The 27,444-nt window shown below is 35.4% G+C and overlaps 2 protein-coding genes across 5 annotated transcripts; both read right to left on the reverse strand.

Annotated features, from left to right (window-relative positions):
- Nucleotides 1-553: 553 nt before the first annotated feature.
- LOC140803087 (transcription initiation factor TFIID subunit 7-like) lies at nt 554-9,746 on the reverse strand. 3 transcript variants are annotated; one of them, XM_073158786.1, is made up of 6 exons: nt 9,671-9,746; nt 6,969-7,115; nt 6,017-6,150; nt 5,815-5,934; nt 1,383-1,452; nt 554-1,009 (listed from the first exon to the last, which is right to left on the reverse strand). In XM_073158786.1, exons 2-6 carry the CDS (start codon nt 7,081-7,083, stop codon nt 849-851), a joined length of 600 nt encoding a protein of 199 aa, XP_073014887.1. In that variant the 5' UTR covers nt 7,084-7,115; nt 9,671-9,746; the 3' UTR covers nt 554-848. The 3 variants fall into 3 exon arrangements, with proteins under 3 accessions (XP_073014887.1, XP_073014888.1, XP_073014886.1); XM_073158787.1 differs by lacking the exon at nt 9,671-9,746 and adding an exon at nt 7,306-7,482 and having other exon boundaries at nt 6,969-7,118; XM_073158785.1 differs by lacking the exon at nt 9,671-9,746 and adding an exon at nt 7,306-7,481.
- Nucleotides 9,747-12,049: 2,303 nt separating this feature from the next.
- On the reverse strand, nt 12,050-15,010 carry LOC140803088 (vesicle transport protein GOT1-like). Of its 2 annotated transcripts, none has more exons than XM_073158788.1 (7): nt 14,858-15,010; nt 14,618-14,722; nt 14,141-14,232; nt 13,968-14,048; nt 13,776-13,873; nt 13,587-13,668; nt 12,050-12,237 (listed from the first exon to the last, which is right to left on the reverse strand). In XM_073158788.1, exons 2-7 carry the CDS (start codon nt 14,646-14,648, stop codon nt 12,199-12,201), a joined length of 423 nt encoding a protein of 140 aa, XP_073014889.1. In that variant the 5' UTR covers nt 14,649-14,722; nt 14,858-15,010; the 3' UTR covers nt 12,050-12,198. The 2 variants fall into 2 exon arrangements, with proteins under 2 accessions (XP_073014889.1, XP_073014890.1); XM_073158789.1 differs by having other exon boundaries at nt 14,840-15,008.
- Between the last annotated feature and the right edge of the window lie 12,434 nt (nt 15,011-27,444).

The raw sequence follows: 27,444 nt of genomic DNA on the forward strand, positions 1-27,444 counted from the left end.
TCACGAATAATGACGACATTGATTCACAGTATTCAGAAAGCAAATGTGAAAGTTCAGCTAGTGGGAGCAAGCAAAATTGTAGTAGGACCTGATTATAAAAATCAAATAAGCGACGGTTCTAACAACCGAAAAGATCAGAACCTGCCGACATACACCTAAAAGAATCTACCATGAATTCTGCTTCTCAAGAACATCAAACAGGCAGTTTACAGTAAGATCAGCAACGGCAAACTCGAAATAACAACGCAAAACATATGATAAAGGATATGCACATCTATAGGCTAATATAGTACTGGAAAGTTCCAAAATTTTGATCGACCGAATCTTTTTCCATGATAAATGATGAAACCCACCGTACCAAGAAAACAATAACAGAGCTCGCTGCACATACATAGGAGTTGCTGAGTAGGTAGGCGAAAGACAGGAAGATAAAAAATACATTGGCAAACAAACTGCTTGCTGCGTAGCATTGAACATCAAATAATATACGTTACAGAAAAGAAAAATGGATATTTTTTTCTCCACTTGTACAGCAAAGCACATTAAGATACACTTGAGGCTCAACAACAAAATTCATGCATCTCATGCCAAAAATACAAAAACCAGTCTAATTCAACTACAAATCAATGGACATGCAATATCGTCCACAAAACTATCAATTTTCAAGTTTATCACATTACACTTATGAGGAGCATAATTCAGGAAAAAAACTGCAATATATTAACAGCAGAAAACCATCCATTACTTCACTTGCAGCTATAAAAGTGATAGAAACAGAATTTCTGAAGGCCATTGAAGACATCACAGGTGTAAGGAGAGATATCACATTATGCTGACAGTCCTTTGGTTCAGATCGAGTCATCAGTGTCATCAGAATCACTCCCATCAGGCTCCACACCAATCAACCCAGCTTCAGGCACAACGGGCTTTGCTAAAGGTGCAGCAATTGATTTCTTACTTGCACTACGGGCATTTTCATCATATTCATCTTGCTCAGCCATTTCAATGCGTAATCAAAATGTCAAGGAGTGTGGAAATAGAGTCGTCAACTCACAAGCATTTAATAAAACAGAGCATCCCAATTTTGGTGACTTAGGATTAATAGAGTTCTTGACAAGTACATTATAATAAAAAGATCTTTGCCCATATGATGGATTATGTAGATTTACAACTAGAGAATCAAAATCTACATAACTATACTTTTCGAAAGAAACTAGTAATGAGTAGTTTCGTATATGATTTGGCTTTTCCTTACACAACAGTAACTTTCCAGAAACTCATGCAATCATCATGCCCAAAAACCCAAACACTGCAAAAAGACATAGAACACAAACAAAAACAAAGAGAGAAGTAGAGAGTGTGTAAAAAAATATATAGGATATCAATATTCTCAACTGTTCCACCAGCCATGATGTTCTGTAAATCTTTCTCTACACGACGTACAACCTCAGGCTGCAAAATGTAAACAGAGACACAACACAAAATTAAAAAATTATAGTTCACAAACACGTAGTACAAATAATTTAATTTAAATTTGTATATACTGGATATGATCAATTTAGGTGATATGATAGGATTTGTTATTCTCTATTTTCGTTAAGATAGGATTTTGTACTCCATATAATGTATAGTATATTCATAAATAAAATATACAAAAATTGTTCTCTCCTTTGACTTTTTCACATCAGTTTTCAGGCTCTAATTTCACAAAATTTCCTAGCAGACTTCATCACTGCTTCCTCTCAATTATATATTTTTTTCTGCAGATTTCAGCTCTGCGATATACACTCTTCAACCCAGTACTCTAATTGTTGTGACATTCTTTTGGGCTTTCACTTACCTATCGCTGAAATGCCATTTTTTTTCCGATTTAACACATCATTCTCTTTTTAACCAGGTCTAAGACTCGATGGCAGCTGCTCCTCTGTCCGGGAGTGATATTTTGTCCCTTCACATCACTGACCATTAAGTCAGCGGAAAGAATTACTTGCAATGGACACAGTCTGTGAAGATCATGATACGTGGTCGCGGAAAATTCACCTGCTACGGACAAATCTGATTCTTCATACAAAAATTGGTTGGCTGAAAATGCAATAGTCCTTGCATGCTCCATGGAGCCCCACATTAGCCGCCGATACCTTTGGTTCCAGACGGCAAAAAAGGTCTGGGATGCCGCTTGTCGCATGTATTTTGATCTTGGGAATGCATCTCAAATATTTTGAGATCCTTCCAAACTGAAGGAGATGAAGCAAGGATCCAATTCTGTGACTCTCAACACTTTCTGAACTCCAAGATCTGTGGCAAGAACTTAATTCATTTCTGGATGACAGTACCTTATGCACTGAATGCATGGTCAAAAAAGGGAGGAAACTCGAAAGGAGAGTTTTTGACTTTCTGGATGGACTCAATCGAAATCCGGATGAATCTCGAGACCAGTTGCTTCTGGGAATCCCTTTCCTTCTCACTGTGCGAGGAAGGTCGCCGTAAAGTGATGCTTAAGTCTTAACGATGAAATTATTTCATCACCTAAATCAGCTCTGGAGGTGTCTGCTTTAGCGTCTTAGAAACTGCACACAAGGGGGGCAGTCCGGGAAACGACCCTGGTGTGATCATTGTCACCAACCTAGCCATAGTATATGAAGGATAAATGTCGGGATATTTATGGGAAATCAGCGAATTGGCAACCTAAGAAAAGAATTCTGTCCTCGGCTCCATTGCTCAATCCAGCCCAGAACCTCCTATTGTTTCTGGTAGTCATGCTCCTTCAACCAGGGAGCAAATCGCTCAAATCGAACAATACTGTTGTCTCATCAATCAAAAAAATTTCAGTGCCTCTTCCAGCACCACTACAGGCTCATGCTCCAAGACCTAATCTTATAAAATTCCATCACTTTCTTCTCATAAACCTGCAGCCTCTGGATCCTAGATTCTAAGGCGTCCAACTCTATCTTTATTTGTTAATGTCATGACAATATCATCTTGGGAGTGTTCTAAAAAGAGGCAGGTGGCAACCTACCGCCTACCGCCTAGGCGGTTTTTTTTTACTTAATATATAATTCTTCTTATTCATGTTCATATTTCTCCAATAATTTCTCTATTATCGGATTCAAACTTAAAATCAATGAGATATTCATCATCTTTATCAAATATAAATTGATTGAAAAATATGCACCACAATCTTTTTTTACAAAATTAAAAATAAATAAATAAATTTTATATATTATGTTAGGCGGCCGTCTAAGTAAGGCGGATTTCGAGTCGCCTAGGCCGTGACTAGGCAGCCTAGGCGGTCAATTTTTTTAACAGCGCCCAGAGACATTGCCGTTCTAAAAAATCGGGACGGTGGACAATCACTTAGCGGCTAATCGGTGTCTTTTAGAACACCGCGTCTTGGTCATCCTAGTTTTTCATATGTTTAACACTTGTTTCCATCGTTATTTCATAATAAAAGTTCCATTTCGTTTTCTCGTGAACTCTGTGAAATGACTTGGCACACACACTTCATTTACTTCCAAACCCTATATCCCTTCCACACCGTTCTCAATTATCCATAGTAATCTTTGAGATGCCTGCAAATTCTCTCATCTCATAGAAAAAAGATTGTTCCTTATGTTCATTGTTCCTTATGTTCATTGAAATGACTTGGCACACACACTTCATTTTCTTCCAAACCCTATATCTACTTCATGACAAATCAAAAACCAACAAAACATTCAAAATCTATTCACTCCCAAGTTCAGACCAATATCCGGCCTCTTTGCACTGATAACGAGAAAGAATACACCAATGCCATTCTAGGTGATTACTGGATGTGTGTTGATACTCCACAACAAAATAGAGTATCTAAACGAAAAAATTGTCATCCTTCGAAATTTCCTGTGCCCTAACATTTACCAAGAAACCTATTTCATCATTCATCTCCCAAGTCGCCCACTTAACTTTGTCACTCCATTGTCTCTCTTCCACAAGTCCTACCTTCATATCTCCAGATCCAGTGACCTTCCGCTAAAAATCTTTTGTTCTATGGATTTTGCATATATCTATGATCATAATAGGACTAAATTTGATCCTCATGACTTAAAAGTGTCTTTCTTGGGTATTCACTATCACCAAAGGGATACCAGTGTTTCTGTCCTAACAGCAACAGTTTGCTGTCGCAGCCATTCGATCGCCAAAGATTTCACTCGAACATATGGGATTGATTACACCGAAACCTTTGCTCTGGTTGCCAAACTAAACACCATGAAAATTCTCTTATATCTTGTAGCTAATCTTGATCGGACCCCCTTCATTATTTTACATAAAGAATGCATTCCTAAATGAAGAGGAGGTGTAAATGATTAAACCTCCCGGGTTCAAAAAAGTGGGAGATAACACAGTTTGTAGACTCAATAAATCATCTATGAGCTGAAACAATCTTCTCGTGTTGGGTTTGACAGATTCTCCAAGGTAATAAAAGCCTTTGGTTATGTTCAAGGACAAGCAGATTATACACTATTTATTAAACACTCCAACAATGGTGTATGTTGATGATATCACTGTCATCGGAGAGGATGCTAAAGAACTGGAGGAATCAAGAAAATGATGGCTAGAGATTTGAAGTTAAAGATCTTGAAATACTTTCTAGGCATCGAAATCGCAAAAACCAAAAAAGGCATCTCAGTCTCATTGAGAAATACACCTTAGATCTGTTGAAGGTAACTGGAATGTTGGGATGTAACCCAAGCAATACTCCTATTTAATTGGAGACAAGACAAAAATGCATGAAGTAAAATTGATGAATGAAGTTATCAGTGCTTGGCTTGAAAATCATCTACCTCTCACACACTCGTCCTGATATGCCTTTGCAGGGAGCCAATAATTAATGAACTCAACATGTCAAGGTCATCTCAATGTTGTCTACAGAATTATGAGATATCTGAATCAAACTCTTGGGAGAGGGTTATTCTTCACAAAGATCGATGATAGAACAGTAAGTGCTTTCACCAATGTTGATTGGGCTATTACTCATTGGTTTATTTAGTAATATGGCGAAGCAAGAAACAGTCAGTCGTCGCAAGCAGCAGTGCAGAAACAGAGTATGGAGCTATAACTCATGGGTATGTAAACTTATCTGGATAAAAAGAGTAACGAAAGAGCTAAAAATTCATCGTGACGACCCTATGAAACTTTATTTTGACTAGTGATTCTTGCATGTGATGTGTACACGTTTATCAATTTAACATATAGTGTAATTTTACTTTTATATTAGGTGATTAATATGTGGTTCTCTACTTTAATAATAGTAATAGATAATAAGTCAATTATACAGGCTGATTGTCACTTCATTAGAAAAAAAGGTGGATGAAGGGATTCTAAGCTTGGACAATGTGCATACGTTTCACCAACTACCAAATCTTTTTAAAAAAAGATTGTCAAGCAATGAGTTTCTTGTAGGCAAGCTTGGTCTCATCAACATTTACCAAGTTTGAGGGGAGTGTAGAAATAATTTAAAATTTAAATTTGTATTTAATGGACAAGATCGATTTAGGCAATCAGATATGATTTTTTATTCTCTATTTCTGATACAAAAGGATTTTTATATGCCCTAATTATTAGAATTTAAATCCCCATTGTACTCTATACAATGTGTTATATGTTCAACAATTCCTCTCCTTTGACTTCTACAATGTCAATTAGAATCAAGCTACGACAATGTTAAATAATTTACGAAAGCTTATAGAACACCTAGTAACGAAACTCTATTGTCTATTTCAGGAAAAAACTAATATAAAGCGGCATATAAAATTTAAATTGGCTTAAAGTTACTAGCACATTTAAATCTGGCTCTCTGCGGAATCTTCTCCTCCGAGCATCCCTCATTGGTGGTGTAAGGCCATGTCTGTGCTCTAATGATTCAGGAATATTGTCGCTGTCCTCTCTCACCATTATCATCTGCACAACTCTCTATAGTTAACAATCCTAATCACAGCTAAAGCAGACAAGATTGATAACTAATAAGGAGAAGTACACCTACTTGACCAATGTCTGCAGTTTTGATCAACACATTGTCGTCATAAGTCTTATATGATTCCACAACAGTGGGAAGATCCAAGAGAGAAGCAGAGAAGTGGTCATTCCCTATAATGAATTTGCCCGTCCTTCCATCCTCTGACATAAAGATAAGCCATATAGCAGCAAACCAATTGATATAACATTAAATTCGAATTCAATGGTCCTATGTAAACATCCCCAAAGTTTCTTTTACAAATCAGGAATTACTAATCAGCAAAAAGGGTTGGCCATTTTGCTAGTTACTCCTCAAAGACTTGGTTATTAGTAAAATATGAGAGTGACATAGGTTCCCAAAAAGAGAGTTCAGTAGGAAAGAGTTAATTGTTTAGGACAATAGTAAATACTTCACGGGTGGTATGAAATGACATCTGTAAAATAATCAACCAGTTTTCATGTGTAAATGCATTTTCATTTCAGCAAATATATTGGCATGTGAAAGCAAAACTAAATCATTCTACTTCTTCCTTTTCCGTGCTTGAAGAATGACCAATAGCAAGCAGGATGAGTAAATGACCAACTCACTAAAATAGTTGCAATCCAAAGAAAGCGACTTTTACCTCAAAGAGCTCTGAAATCATTTCATTATACATTTTTTAAATCCCATCTAAGACAAAAGGCTCTATAAATGAAATGCATAGTTCAACTGATAGGAAACACAGGATCTAATCGAAATGCATGGTCTCTAATCTCTAAAACTTATAAAAAGTTAAATGGAGTATCAAGTTCACAGTCTCCTAGAAAACATTAATAAACCAAGCAGGCAAGGCCAAAATTCCACAACACTGACTTAGTCTTTAATTTCACAGGTTTCGAGTTCTGTAATTATGATATCAAACCCCAAAAAGGGTTTCGAAGCTTAAAAAATCACGATATTGAGCGAGGGTGAGGAGAAGGTGAGTTATTGTGAGACCAACCCGAAAAGGATAAATCCATGGACTTGTCTTCGGAAGAAGAAGCGGGGTCGTTCAAAAGCCGCTCTATCCTCTCCGCAACAGCTGACGGCACTCTGAGTATGAATTGCTCCTCCATTGCTGTTGTTTTACTCTTTTTGATCCCCACAACTGCTTATCACAATTAAATAAAAACAGTGGATTTCACAAGTATTGAAACAATTTCAAATGGTAAATTCTAGCGATCTCACAAACATAATCAAGGGTCAATCGAAAAAAAAAACCCAATTCTTGCACCCTAATTGTAACCACGCTAATCCCTATACATGTATGAATGATTCCTTCGTCATGTACAAAATACCTCAAAAAGCAAAATCTTGCAAAGAAGGAAAGGGCGAAGACCAGTTCCTGTGATTTACGGTCACAAGCCTTGATGCTTTTTACACAATTTTTTCAACACGGTTCCAAGGATCTTCTGAATCTTTGCTGTATTGGTTAGGGTAGTATGTCCAGAGCATTCTAACAAAGCTCTCGACGGTTTTTAAGTATGTTCGACGTGCAAAAGAAAATGTTTTATTTTTTAGGTATGCTAAATGACTTGTTACCAAATAAGAATGGGTTTGGAAGTCGGTGAACATGACCGAGGACCTCTCCACCCAGGTAAAGTATGACCGAGTTTGATCAGGATTGGAAAGCGGTAAAGTATGATCAGGGACCAATCCACCCGATAAAGTATGACCGGGGATCTTATGTATGTGGTAGTGGACATACCTGCTAGTCCAGTACTGTGGTTTAGTCCGATCATGCATAATATGTTATGGGTCACTTGCTATGAAACATATCTCTACGCAAAATAATGAAGTTATGCATGTTCAAGTATGTATGTATGATGCAAGTATGTTTATGAAAAGTTTTATGATGAAGGCACGTCTACATTTATGTTATGACGTTCAAGTTTCTATGCACGTTATACTTTAAAGATGCATGTGGTTTTATTACGTATTATTTGTTACTCTCAGTTTATACATGTTGAGTCTTTAGACTCACTAAACTTGATCGATGCAGGGGGACTAGTGAGCTGGCTCGGACTGCGCGGAGGCTAAACCCGAGGACCGCCTATGTTTTAAGAACTTTATGCATGTTTCAAAAACTCTGATTTTATGAGACTATTTTACGTGGTTTAAACGAATACTTTTTGAAAACTTTGTTTGAATTGTTTATATTTCAATATTTTTTTGACGAGCAGTTTATTTTTATCAAAATTTAGAATATTTTTATTTTTCCGAAAAAAAAAATTCAAATAGTTTTTTAATACGGTACGTTACAATTAACATGCACAAATTCCCATAAATATTCTAGAGGAATCAAGAATTAAATTAACCAATGAGTTAGTTTATAAATTAAATAATTGTTATTTAATTTAATATACATATATATGTATATATTTTATATGATGATATAAAATATGAGTATATGATATTATTATATCATGTATTATTAAATGTTAATAAATGCATTACATATTAACTACATGAGAGTTTAAATATAATGAAATTATTAGAGTGCTTGTGAGAGAGAGATTTCTAATTAGATTAGGAGTCTCACTCTATATACCACTAGGACTCATAATAAATCACCAATTTTTGCCACAAAATACACAAAATTCTCCTCCCTCCTCACCAAGTAAAGTCACGGCCACCTTGAAGAAAATTGAGAAAATTTTCGGCCAAGTACCTTATTCCACCGCCGCATCGCTGATGCTGCATCGCCTCCGGATTTTGGAAATTCGGAGTACGTAATCTCAACGCATAAATCGCTTCCGATTTCTAGTGCAATCCAAGCGAGGGAGACAGTCTTTGATCGTGAACCCAATTAGGCGATCAAAGGAGAAGAGTCATTCGTAGAGAATTACAAGAAAGACTATATCCGCCTAAACACCGGAATAGTTTGGAGTCCAGCGTTTAAAACGCAAAAGTATAATTCTAAACGCCCTATGAATGTTTGAGAAGTGCTAACTATGTCAGCACAAAGGAAAATGTGATGGGATTTTGCTCCAAAAACTTGTTTGTTTTCCATTCCTAGTCAAAATTTGGTGGGTTGTTTTCAGATCTTGAATTCGCTTTTTCTTGTAGTATAAACGTACACTACAAAAAAAAAGGGGCTAAACCGTCGCTAAAACGGTGAGGCGACGGTTGTAGCGACGGTTTGGTAGTCCGTAACCGGAGGTCGCCTCACCTTCATATAGCGACGGTTTCGCAATAACCGTTACAAATAGCGACGGTTTTGTTGAACAATACTGTCGCTAGATAAACAGACCGTCGCTATTTAGCGACGGTTTAGATACATCGTCGCTTCAATTAGCGACGGTTACATACAAGCCGCCGCTAATTTAAGCGACAGTTATACACAAACCGTCGCTAATTTAAGCGATGGTATAACTTAACCGTGGGGATATTAAGCGACGGTTTTGTCAGAAAACGTGGCTATATATAGCGACAGTTTTGACAAAACAGTCGCTTTATTAATCGACGGTCTTTAAAAAATCCGTAGCTTAATGAAGCGACAGTTTTTAATCTATTTAGTAAAAAACAACCGATGCATGATTTACAAAATTAATAATCTACTAAGCTAAAATTCATACATAAAATACTACGCTAAAATTCATAAATAAACTACTACGTAAAAATTAAATATTAAATTTTCTGTGAAGAAAACGCTTTAAAAACCTGACGTGCGCGAAGATATACAGATCAACGTAACACTGGAAGATCACCCCGACGAGCAAACCTACGAAATTAATACGAAAAAATGTTAGTACAAAATAAGAAAACTGAAACTGCGAAAAAATTCGTAGAGTTTCGCTACTACCAGAGACGGAAGGCGAAAATCGCTTAAAGAAAATTATCGCGAACCTCGGTATATAAAGAATTATAGCGACGGTGTCAAGCCCGTCGCTATTAGCGACGGTGTTTTGTTCAACCGTCGCTACTAGCGACTGTTTTTAAAAACACGGTCGCCGATTCAATCGGCGACGGTATAAACCGTCGCAATGGGCGACGGTTATTAAAAACCATCGCTACGAGCGATGGTTTTGACGGTCATTAAAAGCAGTCGCTACAAGCGACGGGTTTTAGTTTTACCGTCGCGAGTCGCGACGGTTATTTTAGAAGGTCTCTAATTCAACTCATGTATATTTTAAATCATATGATAGTCCAAACACTATGTATCAATCTCTTTCATATATATATATAGCATTAGCATTACTAGATATGCGTGATAGACATATTCAAGTAGAAAAACAACTGTGAAAATGATCATAGTTGCTGAATCCTTAAAATTTATATATATTGAGCTACAATATATACTAAAAAAACATGTATTCTTATGTGAATATAAAATCATGAATTGTAAATATCAATAATGAACTGATGTTTCAGATATCAATAACTCAAATTTAGAATGAAATCTCAGGTTTAATACCCTAAAATAACAAACTTTTTTCCCTAACAGCCCCACCCTCAAACAAATTAAAAGGATTATTGTAATGAATATGAAAAATCTCAAAACATTAAATATTCGCTATACCAATGTCATAAATTTTCTCATAGAAAACTTCTCCAAATATTAGTTATAAAAATTATCCCAATCGAAAGCTCTTTTCACTAAACTTGATTATTGAAGTACTCTCAATTTGCTTAATCAATACATTATGTGTATCATGTAAAAGATCATAAAATGTTTGTTCATCTAGGAGCAAGAAACTATGATTTAAATGCTCTCTGTTACACTAGATTGGTGTCTTTTGGTAGTTTACTAATAATATATTTTTATATTCACAATTGGATTATAAAATGTACAACAAGAAACAAAAAAATATAGTCCCTATTTTGTGTGATCCCATAATAAATGAAACTGTACGGTCTACTAAAACCGTCGCCTAATATTGCGACGGATATAAAAAAACCCGTCGCCTAATATTTTGACGGACTTAAATATAAACGTCGCCAAAGGCGACGGTGAAAAAACCCGACGCAAAAAATGGCGACGTGTTTGTTTGAACAGTCACAATATTAACGACGGTTTTTTGTTAAACCGTCTTTAAAATAGCGACGGATTTTGATAAACCGTTGCTACCTTTACTAGGCGATGGTTGTATGCAAAACCGTAGCTATAATAGCCACGGTTTATTCTATAACCGTCGTTAATCAACCGTTTTTTTTGTAGTGGTAGGGTTTGATGAAGGTGTTTAAATGAGCTTGTAGCTTGGCTCTATTTAATCTTGCTATGGTTGTCCAGTTTCTAATAACAATAACCAATCATGGCTACTAGTTTATTATTATTGGAGTACACTGGATAGCAACAAGTTGAGGTATTAAAACCTTTGTTGTGATCTGTTAGTAGGTTTTGTGGAGTCCCTTAATTTACTGGTTTCACCTTGATCTTGGAAAATAAATTTAAAAAGATATGAAGGACAGTAAGATCACTTATGCACTCTCTTTCCACATTTCCCAGCGGGACCGTACGCCCTCGGACCATAGTTTTTTGATTGTTTTTTGTAAGTTCTAGTGTCGAGACCTTTTTCTGTTCCTTAGTTTCACGCACAGACTGACAGGATCAATATGATGTATTTTTTATTCTTCAAGCTCATTTTTAACTTTCGTTAGCACGAAAATAGATATTGATCACCTATGCATGGAAGTATAACCCATCAATTTCCTGGTTAGTTACATACAATTGACATGTGGTATTAATTTATCCAGACGCGATGTTTGTTGCAGATAAACCACTTGTTCCCAGTTGTATTGCCAACTTATACTTGGCTGACAGAGCGAAGTATGACATACAAGCTGCAGAATGGACAGTAAGATTTGCTACGTAGCTGATATTTAAGCGGAGGAACCACTTTTGAAAGGCTCGAACTCCAGTGTCCAGAAGTTAAAACTGTATTAATTTCGAGTGATACCGGAAATGTCACTCGTCCTCTAGCGATTAAATGCTTTTATGGATAGATAGTAGTATGGGAGAAGAACATGCTATGTGAATAGAGAAATCGTCCTTTTTTTTTGGGTATTCAAACGAACTTCTTATGGAGGACAGGGGGAGAATGAATAATCAACAAGAATTAATAGACCACATTGTGGGTCGAATATACCGTACTTTCACAAGCTTACACAAAAATGTTGACCACACAGCATTTTACAAAACTTACAAGGGACTTCACGCACCACTCTTCCTGAACTTCTCTTGCTTACACTTACACGGGTACTCTCTTTCCTCGATAACGATCCATAAACTGCAACAACCAATATACCAAGCAGCATGTCATATCATAAGATGCAAAACATGTGTAAAGATAAAATTTCGCCGAAGGGAACTTTGATAGGCAAGTAACCAATCTGTCTCACATATAGAAAATATTTACTAGATAGTAGATACCATCCAAAACAAAACAAAACAAAACAAAAAACAATAGCAGCTCAAATTTTGCAAATGTCCAATTCCCAGCTTTATATAATAAGAAGTAAACGTCGTAACAGCCTCTAAACTAATAAGAGCATGGTTTACATAATGACCAACGATTTACATAATGACCAACGATTTACATAATGACCAATACTTATGATTATATATTTGCCCATTTTCTAGTTTACAATTTACAATAAAGCATCAAATAATAATCCCCGTGTAGGATTCAGAATTATTACCGAGGTTGTTTTCACAAGAAGAATGGGAACAGATTATATAGTGAAATAAAACTATTTTCCCTCTTTAGTTTCGTATTAACAAAGGAACCGATTAACCTTCTAACAGTTATATTTCATTTCTACCATAGATCATTATGCCTTCCCAAGCATATTGGCCACAAGAACACTCCCTTCTTACATTTGGTACCATTGCAGGTCAGCATTTGAACAATGAAAAAGTGACCTTCATCTGAGCTTCTGGTTTTGCTTAAAAAATGAATTAATTAAATCAACAAAACTTCAACAAAATACTAGACCCGAAATGAGAAAACAGATATATTTCTTAACAAAACTCTCAAGCCGCAACACCAAAGGACATCTAGAAGGATGACCTGCAGTTAAGATAATATGGATTGGTGGCCATTGCTCCGCAATTAATGGACATGGGAAAGGGAAGATAGTTGACGAAAACGACACATGATCACAAGCATTGAAGAGCATAATATCGCGTATTTTTATCCTGTCACACAATAATTTTTATATCTTTGGTGTTTCCACCAGGATTTTGTGACATAAATCAGAAAAGATCTCATCTGACATATTAGCATCCCAACCAAAGTATGTTGTAGAAGGTTAAATTAAAGTATGTTGTAGATGGTTATTAAATTTTAACGAGAAGCTCCAGATAACTGTTCAATTCAGCAACAAAAAATTTCAATACATATTGACGTGGGTCCAAAATCAGGTGAGCCACCAAGGATTTCTAGCATTATAATCACTCTCTCACCAAATACTCTGCGTTACGTTATCACACTTCCTAACATAGACAAATCCAATGTATATAATTTAGTAAACAAAACCTAAAAGAATACAACTAAACACAAGACCGTCTTACATGAAAATGAAATCATAAATCATAAATTGTTGTTTCCTAAAATACAAATCCAAATATACATACCGTTCTGACAAAAGGCTGCTGGAAAAGCCAACCAATAACAGGTATCTTCTGCATAAAAACAGCCACTGTTGGCCAGAAGCCACTGCAAATAAACGATAATTAACAAAAACATGTTGCAGTCTAAGAAGATTCAAATTAAACCCAAGTGGAAGTTAACAGTTTATACTTTACGTATAGCTAGTGTTAAACCTGAATAGAACAACGAATCCATACGACTCAACAATCATTCCTAGTACAGGCCATCCAATGATGACTAAGAAGAAGCCAACGACAAATGAAACAGATCCCTGCAATACATGACAAAACAACATAAAAGGTCATTATAAAGAAATAAAAACGGTAACAAATAACATCAATGTAGAATCTTCAATGGATAGAAACCTTAAAGTTTGAAGGCCTCAAGAAGAATTGCAGGGATGATTTAAGTCCAATTGTTAAAGCAACCCCTGATATGAAGAGGATCTGTCCGAGAAAAATGAGCAATATTAGCAAAATGAAAGATGAGAAGGATAATTTTGAAAACAACTTATTGCCGAATACAAAATCACACTTACATTTCCCATTGCAAGTAGTCCTTTGTCAAAGAAGAAAATGATACCCAGAAAGGAAAAAAACACTCCAAAACCCGTCAAACCAAGTCCAATTTCTGTTTCATCACATCAGATGACAAAAAAAGTTCTGATCAACCACTTTAAAAACTTCATTCACCAAAATGAAATTATTCAAATGGCTTGACCTATTCTTCAGTATAACCATGAGAGATAATATTCTGATTGGAAAACAAAGAAAGCATAAACGAACGATATTCACAGCACAATTCACATCAAAGCTGACACGGAAATCTATATGAATAGAGCAATTATTATTTTCAAAATTTCTTGCAAATCATACGCAAAAAATTCGGAAAAATGACCAATTAAACAAACTCAATATCAAACTATCAACAAGCATAGCATAAGCAGAGAAACACAATAAAGTTTCAGAAGGCTAACGAAACGATGGAAAGAGATAAGGACAATTGATTAATATACTTTTGCGATCGTTCATCTCAAATGACATCATCTTCGCTAAAGTAGATTGCGATACAATATGGCACTAATTGTCGGTCAAAACTCGAAATGAAACTCGGCACCACCCTGCACATAAACCAGACATCAATTACACAATAATAATACACAAAAGAACATGTAATGAGAAAATGATCAATTATAAACAAAAAGCACAAAAATTAGGGTTGAGATTCAAAAAATCACAAGAACTAGCAGCCGTACCTCCTTTGTAACTCCTGGGAAATGCGGACTCTGAGTACGTGAGATCCAAATCCAATCTGAGATAGAAATAGTTCAGTTTTTTCAACTTCGAAGGGAAGCAAGCACTTCTTATTAGCGCTGTGACGACATTACGATTGAAACGACTGCATTTCATCTCGTCGAAATTTTGAAATAAGAATGCAAAATAAATAATTTTTTATGTAAAATATAATTTTTATTTTATAATATTTTTCATGAAAATTATATCGGTTGATAACGTTAAAAACTTTATCATAGAAATTAATTTAGTCACTATCATAAATATACTGATTATTTTATTTTTATTTTGCTTACCATATATATTTAAAAATCACTTTTATTTGAATAAATAAATATTTAAAAGAATCTACAAGAATTTTTTTTATTAAATTCTTTCATGGTTTCCATGCTCTCTGGAAGGCATCCTTATCCGTTCCACCGGACCGGTTTCAGTTCTAAGTCCGGTGAGTTCGGAAGCGGTCCTAACCGGTTCCCAACCGGTTTCGGTTACAAGTTGAAAAACTTGGAACCAATCCAAACTAAGACCGGTTCGGCTTCTAATATACCGGTTTCGGTTCGGTTTAAACCGGTTCTGAACTCTAATTTATTATATTTTACTATATAATTAATATTAATGAATAATTTTTTATTTAGTATTTTGATTGCTAATAATTGTGATTACATAAAAAAATTTAACAGAATAACTTAAACATTTATTTTTATAATTGAACATCTAAAATTCATCACGATTTATTAAAATATATTTGGAATATTCTGGATCTTCGTCGGAACTTGAGCTTTGGAATTCGTCGATCACGCCAGAGGTCCTATTCTTTTTTCTGTTGCAAACCAATCTTGTAGGCACGTTAGCATGGAAAGTGTTTCTGGCTTTAAATTAGTTCTTTGGTCACCAATGATCCTTCCACATACTGAAAATGCTGATTCGGAAGCAACACTTGAACTTTGAATGTGATAGGACATCTCTTGCAATTGCAGATAACACTGGATAAAGTTTAGAATTTACTTTTTACCAATCTAGAACATCAAAATTATCTGTAGTCTCAATATATTGACTTAGATAAATTTGGATCTCATTGTAATTGGTTGTTGTCACTGATTTTCCTTTGAACTTTTGTCGTTTCAAACTTTGAAATAAGTTCAGTGCTCCACTTTTGCTCTTATATGTCGGCATCTCCTCCGGCTGCACACTCGGTTCATCACATTGTTCACTAGCATACAAATCAAACAATTCTTGGAGAGAATGAATGATTGACTTCTTTTGATCGTCAACATTCTTCCCAAGAAATTTAGCATAATATTCAAAAAAACACGTCTAATCCTCCTTGATTTTGAGTAGGATCAAGTAATGTTGCTAAACCGTGCACAATTGGGATAGTTTCCCAATATTTTAAAAATTTGTTTTCCATATTTGAAACAAAATCACGCATAACAGAATCATCGCGATATTCAATAAATTTATAAAACATATTGAAAAGCAAAGGTAGAAACATGGTTGAAGTATGGTAGTTAATTCCAGAAAATTTTTCAGTTGCTTCTTTAAAAATTTCTAACAAAGAAACACATTTATTCAAAATATTCCAATCATCGTCACTTAGCATTAAAGATTGTGTTGTAATATTATTATAATATGGAGTAACTAAATCTTGAAAACGTAATAAAGTATGAAGCAAGTGATATAAAGAACTCCATCTAGTTTCAATAGGAAGAGGAAATTTTTTAAATTTAATTCCGGTTGATTCGACTAGTGTTTTCCAGTCACGTCCATATCTTCTTTCACGTAATAATTTCCCACATAATTTGAATTTTTCTATTACAGTGGACATTTGTTCATCACAGGCACATTTAACACATAAGTTGATAATATGACACACACATTTAACATGAAGCAAATTACCTTCTAAAATTGGTTTTAGTGAATATTTAAGATATTTAACTGTAAGAGCATTGACACTCGCATTATCTAACGTTATGGACATTATTTTATTTTATATGCCATAAATCTTAACAACATTTAAAACATATCTAGCTATAGTGTATGCGTTGTGAGACGATTCTAAATGATCTAGCGCTAAAATTCTTTTTTGCATAATCCAAGTTTCGTCAATCCAATGACATGTAACAACAAGATATGATTCATATTTTAAATTAGTCTAAATATCAGTTGTCAAACTAACTCTACAAGAAATATTTGAAAGATGCAATTTTAGTGTTTCTTTATATTCTTTGTAAATATCAAAACAATATTTCTTAAGTGTGTGCCTAGAATTATTGTGAAAACTAGGTTGAATAGTACTAGTAAATTCAACAAAACCTTCTTGTTCAGCTATTATAAAAGGTTGACAACATTTGGTAACAAACTTTACGATGGTTTTCCGAGAAATTTCTTTTGTAATTGTAAAAGCTTTACCACTAAAAGGATTAATTTGTTGTTGTATTGGTTCCCTACCGAATGATTGTAGCGTATCAGGGTCAAGTTTATGCACCTTAACTAAATGTTTTTTCAAAGTACCGGTACCACCGGAACCACCACCCGTTTTGTAAGAATACCTCGTTTTGCAAATTTTACAAACAGCAAAAGAGTTATTCGTACCTTGTTGTTCAATATCAAAGTGATCCCAAACTTTGCTTCGCTTTACACGGGCTGTCGTCGTGCTCGTTGACATTGTGTTGCTTGCTCGAGTAGACGATGTCGTCCCTACATCTTTGTTGGGGAGTTCCATGGCTTTTTCATCCTCGTGGCCAGGTTCGACTTCATCAAAGTCGGGGACATAGCCAAAATGTTCACCAAAGTCGAGAGCGTATTCCCCACCACCACCACGACGGTTTGAAGATGATGCCATTGAAATTCGAATTATTTGTATGAGTAAATTACGAAATAATAAATAAATAACAATAAAAATAATATGGATTATAGATAAAATTATAACACAATTATTGAATATATTTGGAGAAATGATAGCGAAGAAATATATTGATTTTAGAGAAATGAGAAGTTGAGAAAAAATTGATATGTGAAATATGAAAAATGACTTGTACTTATAGGTTATTTTGAGGGTTAAAAAAATATATATTTGCAATTTTGGGGGCCAAATTTAAAAAAAATAAATAAAACATTTCAGTAGCCGTTGAAGAACGGCTACTGAAATGTACGGCTGCTGTAAATGTGTAGCCTTTGGGCCAACAGCTACCTTTGCAGCCGTTGGCCCAAAGGCAATTTATTATTATTTTTTTTAAAAAAATTTGGATTATGGGTTTCGGATCCGGTTCCGGATACGGACCAGAACCAGTTCGAAACCGGATCCAGAACCGGTTCAGAAAATGCTGAACCGGTTCAGCCCAAAAACGAAGGGATTGTACATGGTTTAGGGTCCGGTTCTTCCATACCGGTTCCGGTTCCGGGCTTAACGGGCCGGTTTTGGGTCGGTTCCGGGTCGAACCGGCCCGTTAAGCATGCCTACTCTCTGGGGGCATCTCTAGGCCCTTTGGCCTTTACTTGCAAGCTTTCATGGTAATACATTTATTTATTTTTATTTTTATTTTTTTTAATGAATTGATTCATTAAAAACGAGTAAAAGTTAGTACAAAACAACTACATTGGGCATTCCTAAGAACATTAACAACAATAATTTTTCAGTAAACTAATAGACCACAAAAAACTCTATAACAATGTTTGAACCAAATCACACGCATTTGGCACACTTCGAAGCACATGAATCTTGATCTTCAATATCGTCCCCTCAAGATTCAGTTGCTCATCTTCGAAAATCTTTCTATTTCTGATATTCCAGATATGCTTAACCGTTGCAGGGGAGCCACACACTGCATCTTATTGAGGGCCGAGCTACCACGATAAACACCTCGGAAAGCATTCAGAACGGCCGCACTAGTTCCCATTCTCTTACGCATCCCAAGCCACAAACGAATACAATTCCAGATAGATCTAGCTATAGGACAATCAAAGAAGAGATGACTCACAGATTCAGCAGAATAGTTGCAAAAAACACAAGATCTGTCTAGAAGATAACCTAGTATGTCACGAGTAAGCAACTTGTGATGAGCAACCAACCACAACAAGAACCTATGCTTCGGTAGAATGCAACACTTGGCGATAAGAGGTTTCCAAGGCCATCTATTCCATCTATCGACAAAGAAATCATACGCATTCGATAGTCCCTTAGAGCAACCAAAACACGTACCCAACATTGCGATCGAGGCTTGCACCGAACCATGGGCTAAAATCATCTCATCACGTAACGCAATGATCTATTTAATAAGAGGAGATTGCTCTTTACTCCAGTCCCAACTCCAAACACCAGACAAGTGACTGTATTCATGATTAACCCATTTGATCCACAAACAATCTTTCTTCATATGAATGTTCCAAAGAGTCTTCGCTATCAAGGCATTATTCCAAGCTTTTAAATTCTTAAGATGCCAAGCACCTGCATCCATTGGTTTACAAAGGACACTCCACGCTATGGGGGGTGTTTGGTAGGCCAAACAAATTTCCGACACATTGAATAAATTCTATCAATAATGCACGAAGGTAACGGGAGAATAGATAACCAGAAACATTCAATATCCTGAACAACTGACCTAATAAGTTCAAGTTTCCCTGCATAAGATAACGAGTTTTTGGGCCAAGCAAAAACTTTATTCGAGATTGCATCCACAAGTGTACAGTAATCCGAGGAAGTAAGCTGTCTGGACGCAAGGGGCACTCCCAAATATCGAAAAGGCAAGACCCCAAGAGTGAATCCAGATATATCAATGATTTTCTGCTTTTCATTTTTTGGAACACTGCCCAAATATACGTTAGACTTCGAAAAATTTATCCTAAGTCCAGCCATGTCCTCGAAATTATTCACACATTGCAAGATCATAGAGACACTACGCACATCAACTCTAGATAATAGCAATAAATCATCAGCATATGCTAAATGGGTGATAGCCATGTTTCGCCACTTTGGATGAAAGCTAAAATTTGGATCACGAGACATTCTCTTCAAATCACGAGCAAGGACCTCAATGCACAAAGTGAATAAATAAAGAGAAAGAGGGTCACCTTGTCGGAGACCTCTCTGTCCCTGGAAGTGCCCGTGAAAACGACCATTGATCACAACGGAATAAGAAGTTGTCGAAACACACTCCATGATCCACTTAATGAAAGTAATCGGGAAATTCAAGTATTTTAGTACATCATTCAAGAAGCTCCAATTAACTGTGTCATACGGCTCTTTAGATCAACTTTGAGCATACACCCGGGAGATCCTCGTTTCCTAGAATACTTTCGAAGCAGCTCTTGAGCCAGATGAATATTATCCACTATCGATCTACCTTCAATGAAGCCCGCATGAGCTTCATCAACCAGCTTCCTAATCACCTGAGACAATATACTAACCAACAACTTAGAGATAATCTTATAGAACACCGTGCAACACAAATAGGCCTATAGTCGCTAACTGTAGTAGCAGCCGCTGATTTCGGTATTAAGGAGATAAGGGAATGATTCCACTGTTTTAGTAGTCTGCCCTTTTTGAAGAATTCAGAGATTGCACTGAAGACATCCGAACCGATAATGTGCCAAGCAGATTTGAAAAAGAAAGCACCATAACCATCCGAACCCGGGGCTTTGTCATTGTCAATATCAAACAAAGCATTTTTCACTTCTAACATAGAAGGAATGCAAGTCAACATAAGCCAATCATCATTAACAACTCTCATACCATCCATAAGAGTGGACATTTGTAGTGGTTTTGTTGCAACATTCGTACCCAAAAGGCTTTTGTAATAAATAACGAACTCATTTGCAATATCAGTTGGGTCCACAATTGTGCAACCATTGGACTTTTGGTAATACATTTATGGATTTATTGTGTGCGGTTGTCATAGTCATACTTGTGTTCGATGGGACCTGAAGCAAAAATTTAAAAATTAGTTCTCTTGTTGTTATAAATAATGATAAAATTCAGTTAGCAAGTAAAAAAATATAATAAATACACAAAAAACAATATATTATATAAAAAAACTAGTCAATAAATATTTGAAATAATTATATAAATAATAATTGTTTAGCTATTTTAGATGCAAATATATATATCAAATTTGTATAATCCAGTTTTTGGATATTTTCTTTGTCAAATAACAATAGAGAGAGCTCATATAGTCTATTTTATGACATTATTGATCGAAGATAAGTGTTTATTAACTTCAATTTCAATAATATTCTTTCTGCTTATATAATTATTACTAGGATAGTTAACAAAATCTTATATGTAATATAAGTATTTAAGAATAAATCATTCAGTTTGCCAAACATTGTAGCATCTTAACAAATTGTTGAAGCTCTATACAATATTTCATCAAACTAGTTAAAAACCAACTCATTAACTTCTCCAAACACAACAAATGGCCCAAAGCCTCTTGATATCGTTTAAATTGTTCAAACCGAACCTGAAGAAAAGATCGAGTTTGATTAATTATAAACAAAAAAAATTCGAATTACTCTTATTTTTATTTAATATTGAGCCAAAAAAATCATTTTAGTAGGTCATTAACTCAAAATAGATGTGTTAGACCTTCTCAAGGACTGGACTTGAGGCGGTGGCTTCCTTGGCCTCATAAAAGGTCTGGCCCTAGGGGTTGTTGACAATGGTCTAGGAAATTATCCATGGAGTTTGTGGGTGTTGCATGATAAATGGGATTTTGAAAATCAACATAAATATGCAGTCGATGTGTAACTATCTACATTTGACGACTATCATCACCGTACCAACACGTGACTTCCACATGTATTTATGACCTCACTCACACGTATCCTGAGAAACGTTTTGGGGGTCACTCATCTCATAATTGTCCCAAGTTAAGCGTGCTTAATTTTGAAGTTTTTAATGTGATGAACTTCTGAAAAAAATTCACTGTAGTACCTATCAAATATTTTAAGTTAATTCTCAACTTTGATGTCCAACATCTCTCCCATAGATTTGCGATGTGGGGTTTTCCCGAAGCTAACCAATGGTCCTTCACCCCTCCCTTTTTGGGATTCAGCGTCCTGAGGCTTGTCTTAGAATTGGATCGCCATGCAGAGCCTCTTTGATACGTCACACTAGATTTGACGACTATCCTCACCTTACTCACAAGTATTTCTTGCATTCTTATGTCTTCGTTACATGCATTCTGATAAACTTTCCAATAGGTCACCCACTCCATAATTGTTTCAAATCAAACAAGCTTAGCTTTGGAGTTCTTATGTTATGAAATTTTGAAAAGAAGACACATCTTGTTAATATGAGTAGTATATGTGATCTAATATAGCTATACGAAATTGGTCTTACACTAGTTCCGATATCGGATTCAAAAAGGCCAGATTAAAATGATTTTGAATCCATGCCTACACATATATGAGGTGGCTCCATGTCCATGCCATCTTCTCCAAGCTCTCTTAATCCACCACCAACTTTCCTTCCATTTGCAACAAAACAAATGCAAGTCCACATCCAAGAACCCCCATAATGTTGGAGCATCGTTTCCTCACACCCAAGGTACAACGAAAATTTAAAATTTTTATTTTCGACGCTCGAAAATTTCGTATGGCATCGTATGCATTTAAGCATCTATATAATGTTTAGTATTGTTACTGTAACGTACCGTAACTTTTGAACATACTTAAAATTTGCGGAAAATAAAAAATTTTCTTAAATAAGTATTCATCTTTCAAAATGCAATACAAATAAAATGTTTGATAAAATATTTGGAATATAAACGAGCTTGCAAAAGTACTTGTTTTAAACACATGAAATAACTTCCAAAGAAAAAATCAGAGTAAATGAAATGACATGCATAAAATCCTTGAAAACTAACCAGTCCTCGGGTTAGGCCTCCGCACCGTCGGAGCCAACTCACTGGTCCCCACCTCTCGCCTCCTCATACTCGTCCTCACCTGCATCGATCAAGTCTAGTGAGTCTAAAGACTCAATATGTATAAACTGGGAATAGAAAGTAACATATAATACAACCACATGCATTTTAAAGTAGCGCATACATATTTAAATCTTGAACATACATACGTAAACATAGACTTGCCATCAATTCATAAACATTTTCATAAACGTGCTTGCATCATACATACTTAAAAATGCATCATCAACATCATTTTGCGTAGAGATATTTTTCAAAGCAAGTGACCCATAACATAGTGCACATGATCAGACTAAATCACAGTATTGGGCTGGCAGGGATGTCCACTACCACATACATGATCCCTGGTCATACTTTACCGGGTGGATTGATCCCTGATCATACTTTACCGCTTTCTAATCCTGATCAAAACATGGCCATACTTTACCGGGGTGGAGAGGTCCACTGACATGTTCTCCGGCTTCCAAACACGTTCATAATTTGTCACAAGACAATTAGCATACCTCAAAAACATAAAATATTTCTTTTGCACGTCGAACATACTTACATAGCGTTGAGAGATCTGTTGGATCTCGCTTGGTCTACTGCTGCACATGCTAACATGTATTTCAAGCAACTCAAATTTCATAACTTAATCATGCCAATCAAACTCACCACCGAAGTAAATAAATAACTTATGAATTTCTAGAGCACTCGGGACTTGGCCATGTTAAACATCACACTAAACCATGACATCGAACCCCGAACAAAATCTTGATGTGAAGTACGAACATTTCCCAAGCAATGGAAAAAAACCCGAACCCCGTTTAATCCGTGACTCAAATATTAGCATTCAAGACTCATAAAAACTAGTCTAACCCTCATCAAGCTTTCGAGCCCCTGAACAGCGCCTATGCACTGAGGAGGAGCGCTGCAGCCCCTGTCAAGCGCCTAGGCGCTACCCTGCAGCGCCGCGGCACTGCTCAACACAAAACTGCAGCACTGCAATGCTCCAAATGAAGCGCTGCGGCGCTAACTCTGCACGAACCAAACCTAAAAATGTCACCTTCTACCCATTCACTTCCCTGTGACTTCTAATGAAACCAAACCCATACCGACTCAAAACAAAACACCGAAAGACGTATGAACGCAACACATGACATGTCCTAATGCAGCAATGACCACTCGGCGCTTCCCAACGAAGCCTGCAACCCAATAAATGCAAGAAACATGAAGAACATTTTCAAAACGCCACAATTTGAGCAGTCACACGAGAATGATCATAACTCACTCCTTCTTGTTCAAAAATTACGAATTTACTGTAAATCAAAGGTATCAAAGAGTACTATGTTTTATATGTTAAAAGTTTTTCCAGAAAGTCGACCAAAAATTCACAGCACTCGAAATGACAGTAAATTTGGTTTTGAGATCTAAAATTTTGATACAAAATCATTTTAAACATTTTTGACATTAAACAATTTTGATACAAAATCATTTCATAAAATTATGACAAGATTGATGCGAGAAACGAAAGATTATACATGCCTTTGATGAATATACTCACGAAGAGACGAACAACGACGCGAGAAGATATGAGAATCGATCCGGGACGACTTGTGGCACAATTCTTTCTACAAAATCGGTATGAATCTTCTGAAAAATCGAGGGGAATGGTGGCTGCTGGAAGAAACCTCTAGAACCCTAGTTTTCTCTGAAGAATATGAAATGTGAGTGTGTGTGTGTGTGTGTGTGTGTGTGAGACGTACGTGTGTGTGTGTCTGGGGTTGGGGGGGAGGGGGGTTTATTAGGGGCTAAAAATTACTTAATTAAATAATTAGTGATAAGATAATACGAATCTAATAATTTAAACCCAAACAAAGTTTTAAATAAAACAATAATTGAGTGTCAATTACTAGATTAAAGTCTCTCAGTAATCAAATTAGTATTGAAAATCTTAAAATCAATAAAATTAAGCTTTAAAATGCTTAATATTTCATAAATCATTTAAAATATTAATTTCTTGACTTGAAATAAAATGCCATAATTTTTAATCATAAATCGTCACCGGTCTCTTTTCTCGATCCCGCATCGGATATTCGCCAGAAACATAAACTCAAGAAAAAATTTTAACGTGCATCATATAAACATGTAATAATTTAAATTAATGCAAAGATTATAAATCATGCATCGTAAAAATCATGCTAAAATTAAATAAATAATTTAGCAATTTTAATAAATACATAGGTTTTACGTGTACTGATTTTGGGCTCTACAGTTACCTTCACGTAAATTATGCTGGATACCAAACCATTTCGGGATTATCAGAGTTGACCTTTCTTGTATATCCCTACGAACGGATCTCCCAACTTTGATCGTCAAATCAAGTCCACGATCGGGGACTCTGTTCTTTGTTTGGATTGCACTAATAGTCGCAAACAATTTTGCGTTGAGAACAGGACACTCGAATTTCAGAAATCTAGAGTTGGTGCAGCAGTGCGGGAAAAGAGGCACAAGGAAGTGTCGGCCAAATTTTTTTCTAAAATTTCTTAAAGTGGTCGAGAGGTTACTTTGATTTTTTATAAGGCTTTTGTGTGTTATTTTGTCTTATGTTTTAATTTTATGTATTATCAACATTTGATAACATATTTATTAAAAATAACACAAGTTGTGTGTTGCTAAGATTCATAATCCTATTATCACTATAACTCTTAATTTTCATTAATTAAAAAATCATATTATTATTATTATTATTTTTATATAATGTATTAATCAACTATTGATAAAGCACGATATATATATATATATATATATATATATATATATATATATATATATATATATATATTTATATTTCAATATAAAATATATGTGTATATTTATTAATAAATCTACACATGTAGAAATTAATTAATTTTGTATCTTTCTAGAACATTTTATGAGAATTTTGTATATATATGTAGTCGTCACTACCAGTACTATTATTTAATCTAAAAATTCCAAATTAAGTAAATAATAATTGTGAACTCATTATAACCTCGATCGACAATCTGCAAGCGCCTATATATCAAGGATACAAGTCTTGTTCATATAATTTAAATTGAAAAATTCGAAAATTAAAATTTTCACTGTCCATATTTGGCAGCTGTTAGTTTTGTAAACTCCTTTACCAAAACAGAAAGTTCCACTCTCCTTCTTCAATTATCAATTAAACTAATTTCCATTTCTTACATCTTATATAACCAACTTATAAACTCCTTTATAAGTATTCATTTTTTATCTCCATCAAACTAAAGTCACTAAATTCAACTCATTGAACTTTGACTTTCTCAATGGGAACAAAAAATCCGATATTTGTGTGACCCTCAATGGTTCAGGTTACTGATGGATCGGTTTGGGCACCTTTGAAGGTGTTTCAAACACAATATTCTCAATGAGCTGCAATTGATCGTGTTCTAATAATGTAAACACCGAGTTTGGTTTTAAAGCAAACAGAAAATACTCGAAATAATCTTTGGTTAAGAAAGCTAATAAGTTTAAAGCTTTTAAGTTGTGTAAAGTGATTAATTGATATAAGGGGATTAGTTCTTGCATATATTAGTTAAGTTATGGTGAGAATTGAACTTATAACAGCTCGAACTGATCAAATCAGTTTGAAAACATAGTTAAACAGTTAAGTACACAAGATATATTTATGGATGTTTGGAGACTTCAACTGCTCATACGTCACTCTTTCTACCACCTCGGGTAGGTTCTACTAGAAGGCTTTGATTTATACAAAGATTTGTGCAAACCCACTCAGTTTAAGACTTACCCTACTGCCTAACTGAACTCCTAGTCTAGACTGAAGGCAGCAACTTCCAGCCAACACTTGTTTAACGTCTATGTGTCAAAGACTACATACACAAGTTTATTGTCTTTGTGCAAGACTCACTCAACTTATCAGTACACTCAATTTTCTATATGTGTGAGTGATTATTTGTGTGCGTATGTGAGAACTGAACTATGAATATAACACGAAAGTGTTCTCACACATTGAGAATTTTGCTTATAGACTAAGCAGTTGGCATGTATTTTTTCTCTTTTTCTAGATCTTCACACACTTGTGTGTTTTTTGCACTCTTGTATATTGATGATCTTGGTCCGGTATTTATATATGCAATGAGACCATACACCAAAAATCATCAAATATGAACGTTGCAGTTTGAATTCGTTCCTAGAAATGTGTGTATTTACCGACAGTCATTCTGGAACGTTTTTGCTTTAAGCACTGTTGCAACATCTATTATTATCCTTTGACTGGACAAAAGCTTTTCCTCAGTGCGCACAGCTGGATTCTATTGAATAAGCTTGTCGTGTTCTACAAACTGATTGATTCCAAACTGATGTTCTGAACTCGTCAGTTGAACTAGTCTTGAATTGGTGTGATGAAATCAGTTGGCTCGTCAGCTGAACTGATTTCACTGATTCACTTGAACTGGTCAGCCGGGCTCTTCATCAGTTGAGCTCTTCATCAGCTGGCCAGGCTTTTGAAGTTCTTTTGCTGAACCACCTATTAGCTGGTCAATCAGTTGAATTGTTCTTTAATATATCCATTGAACTGATTCAGTTTGGGCGATCAGTTGGCGCTCTCGGTTTGCATCTCGGTAGCTTCA

Source organism: Primulina eburnea, chromosome 10 (genome assembly GCF_022965805.1).
Source record: "Primulina eburnea isolate SZY01 chromosome 10, ASM2296580v1, whole genome shotgun sequence".
In the NCBI taxonomy this organism is placed as follows: Eukaryota; Viridiplantae; Streptophyta; class Magnoliopsida; order Lamiales; family Gesneriaceae; genus Primulina; species Primulina eburnea.

Bases quoted from the DNA above. Each gene is read 5' to 3' on its own strand.
- LOC140803087 (XM_073158786.1), bottom strand. From the start codon at position 7,083: ATGGAGGAGCAATTCATACTCAGAGTGCCGTCAGCTGTTGCGGAGAGG. The intron at 1,453-5,814 runs GTGCTAGTAACT...TACATTTTGCAG, and splicing joins GCAGAGAGCCAGATTTAAAT to CCTGAGGTTGTACGTCGTGT. The intron at 1,010-1,382 runs ATATCCTATATA...CATTTTGATTAC, and splicing joins TGGAACAGTTGAGAATATTG to GCATTGAAATGGCTGAGCAA.
- LOC140803088 (XM_073158788.1), bottom strand. From the start codon at position 14,648: ATGATGTCATTTGAGATGAACGATCGCAAAA. The intron at 14,049-14,140 runs GTAAGTGTGATT...TTTCTCGGACAG, and splicing joins GACTACTTGCAATGGGAAAT to ATCCTCTTCATATCAGGGGT. The intron at 13,669-13,775 runs GTTTAACACTAG...GTTTATTTGCAG, and splicing joins GGATTCGTTGTTCTATTCAG to TGGCTTCTGGCCAACAGTGG.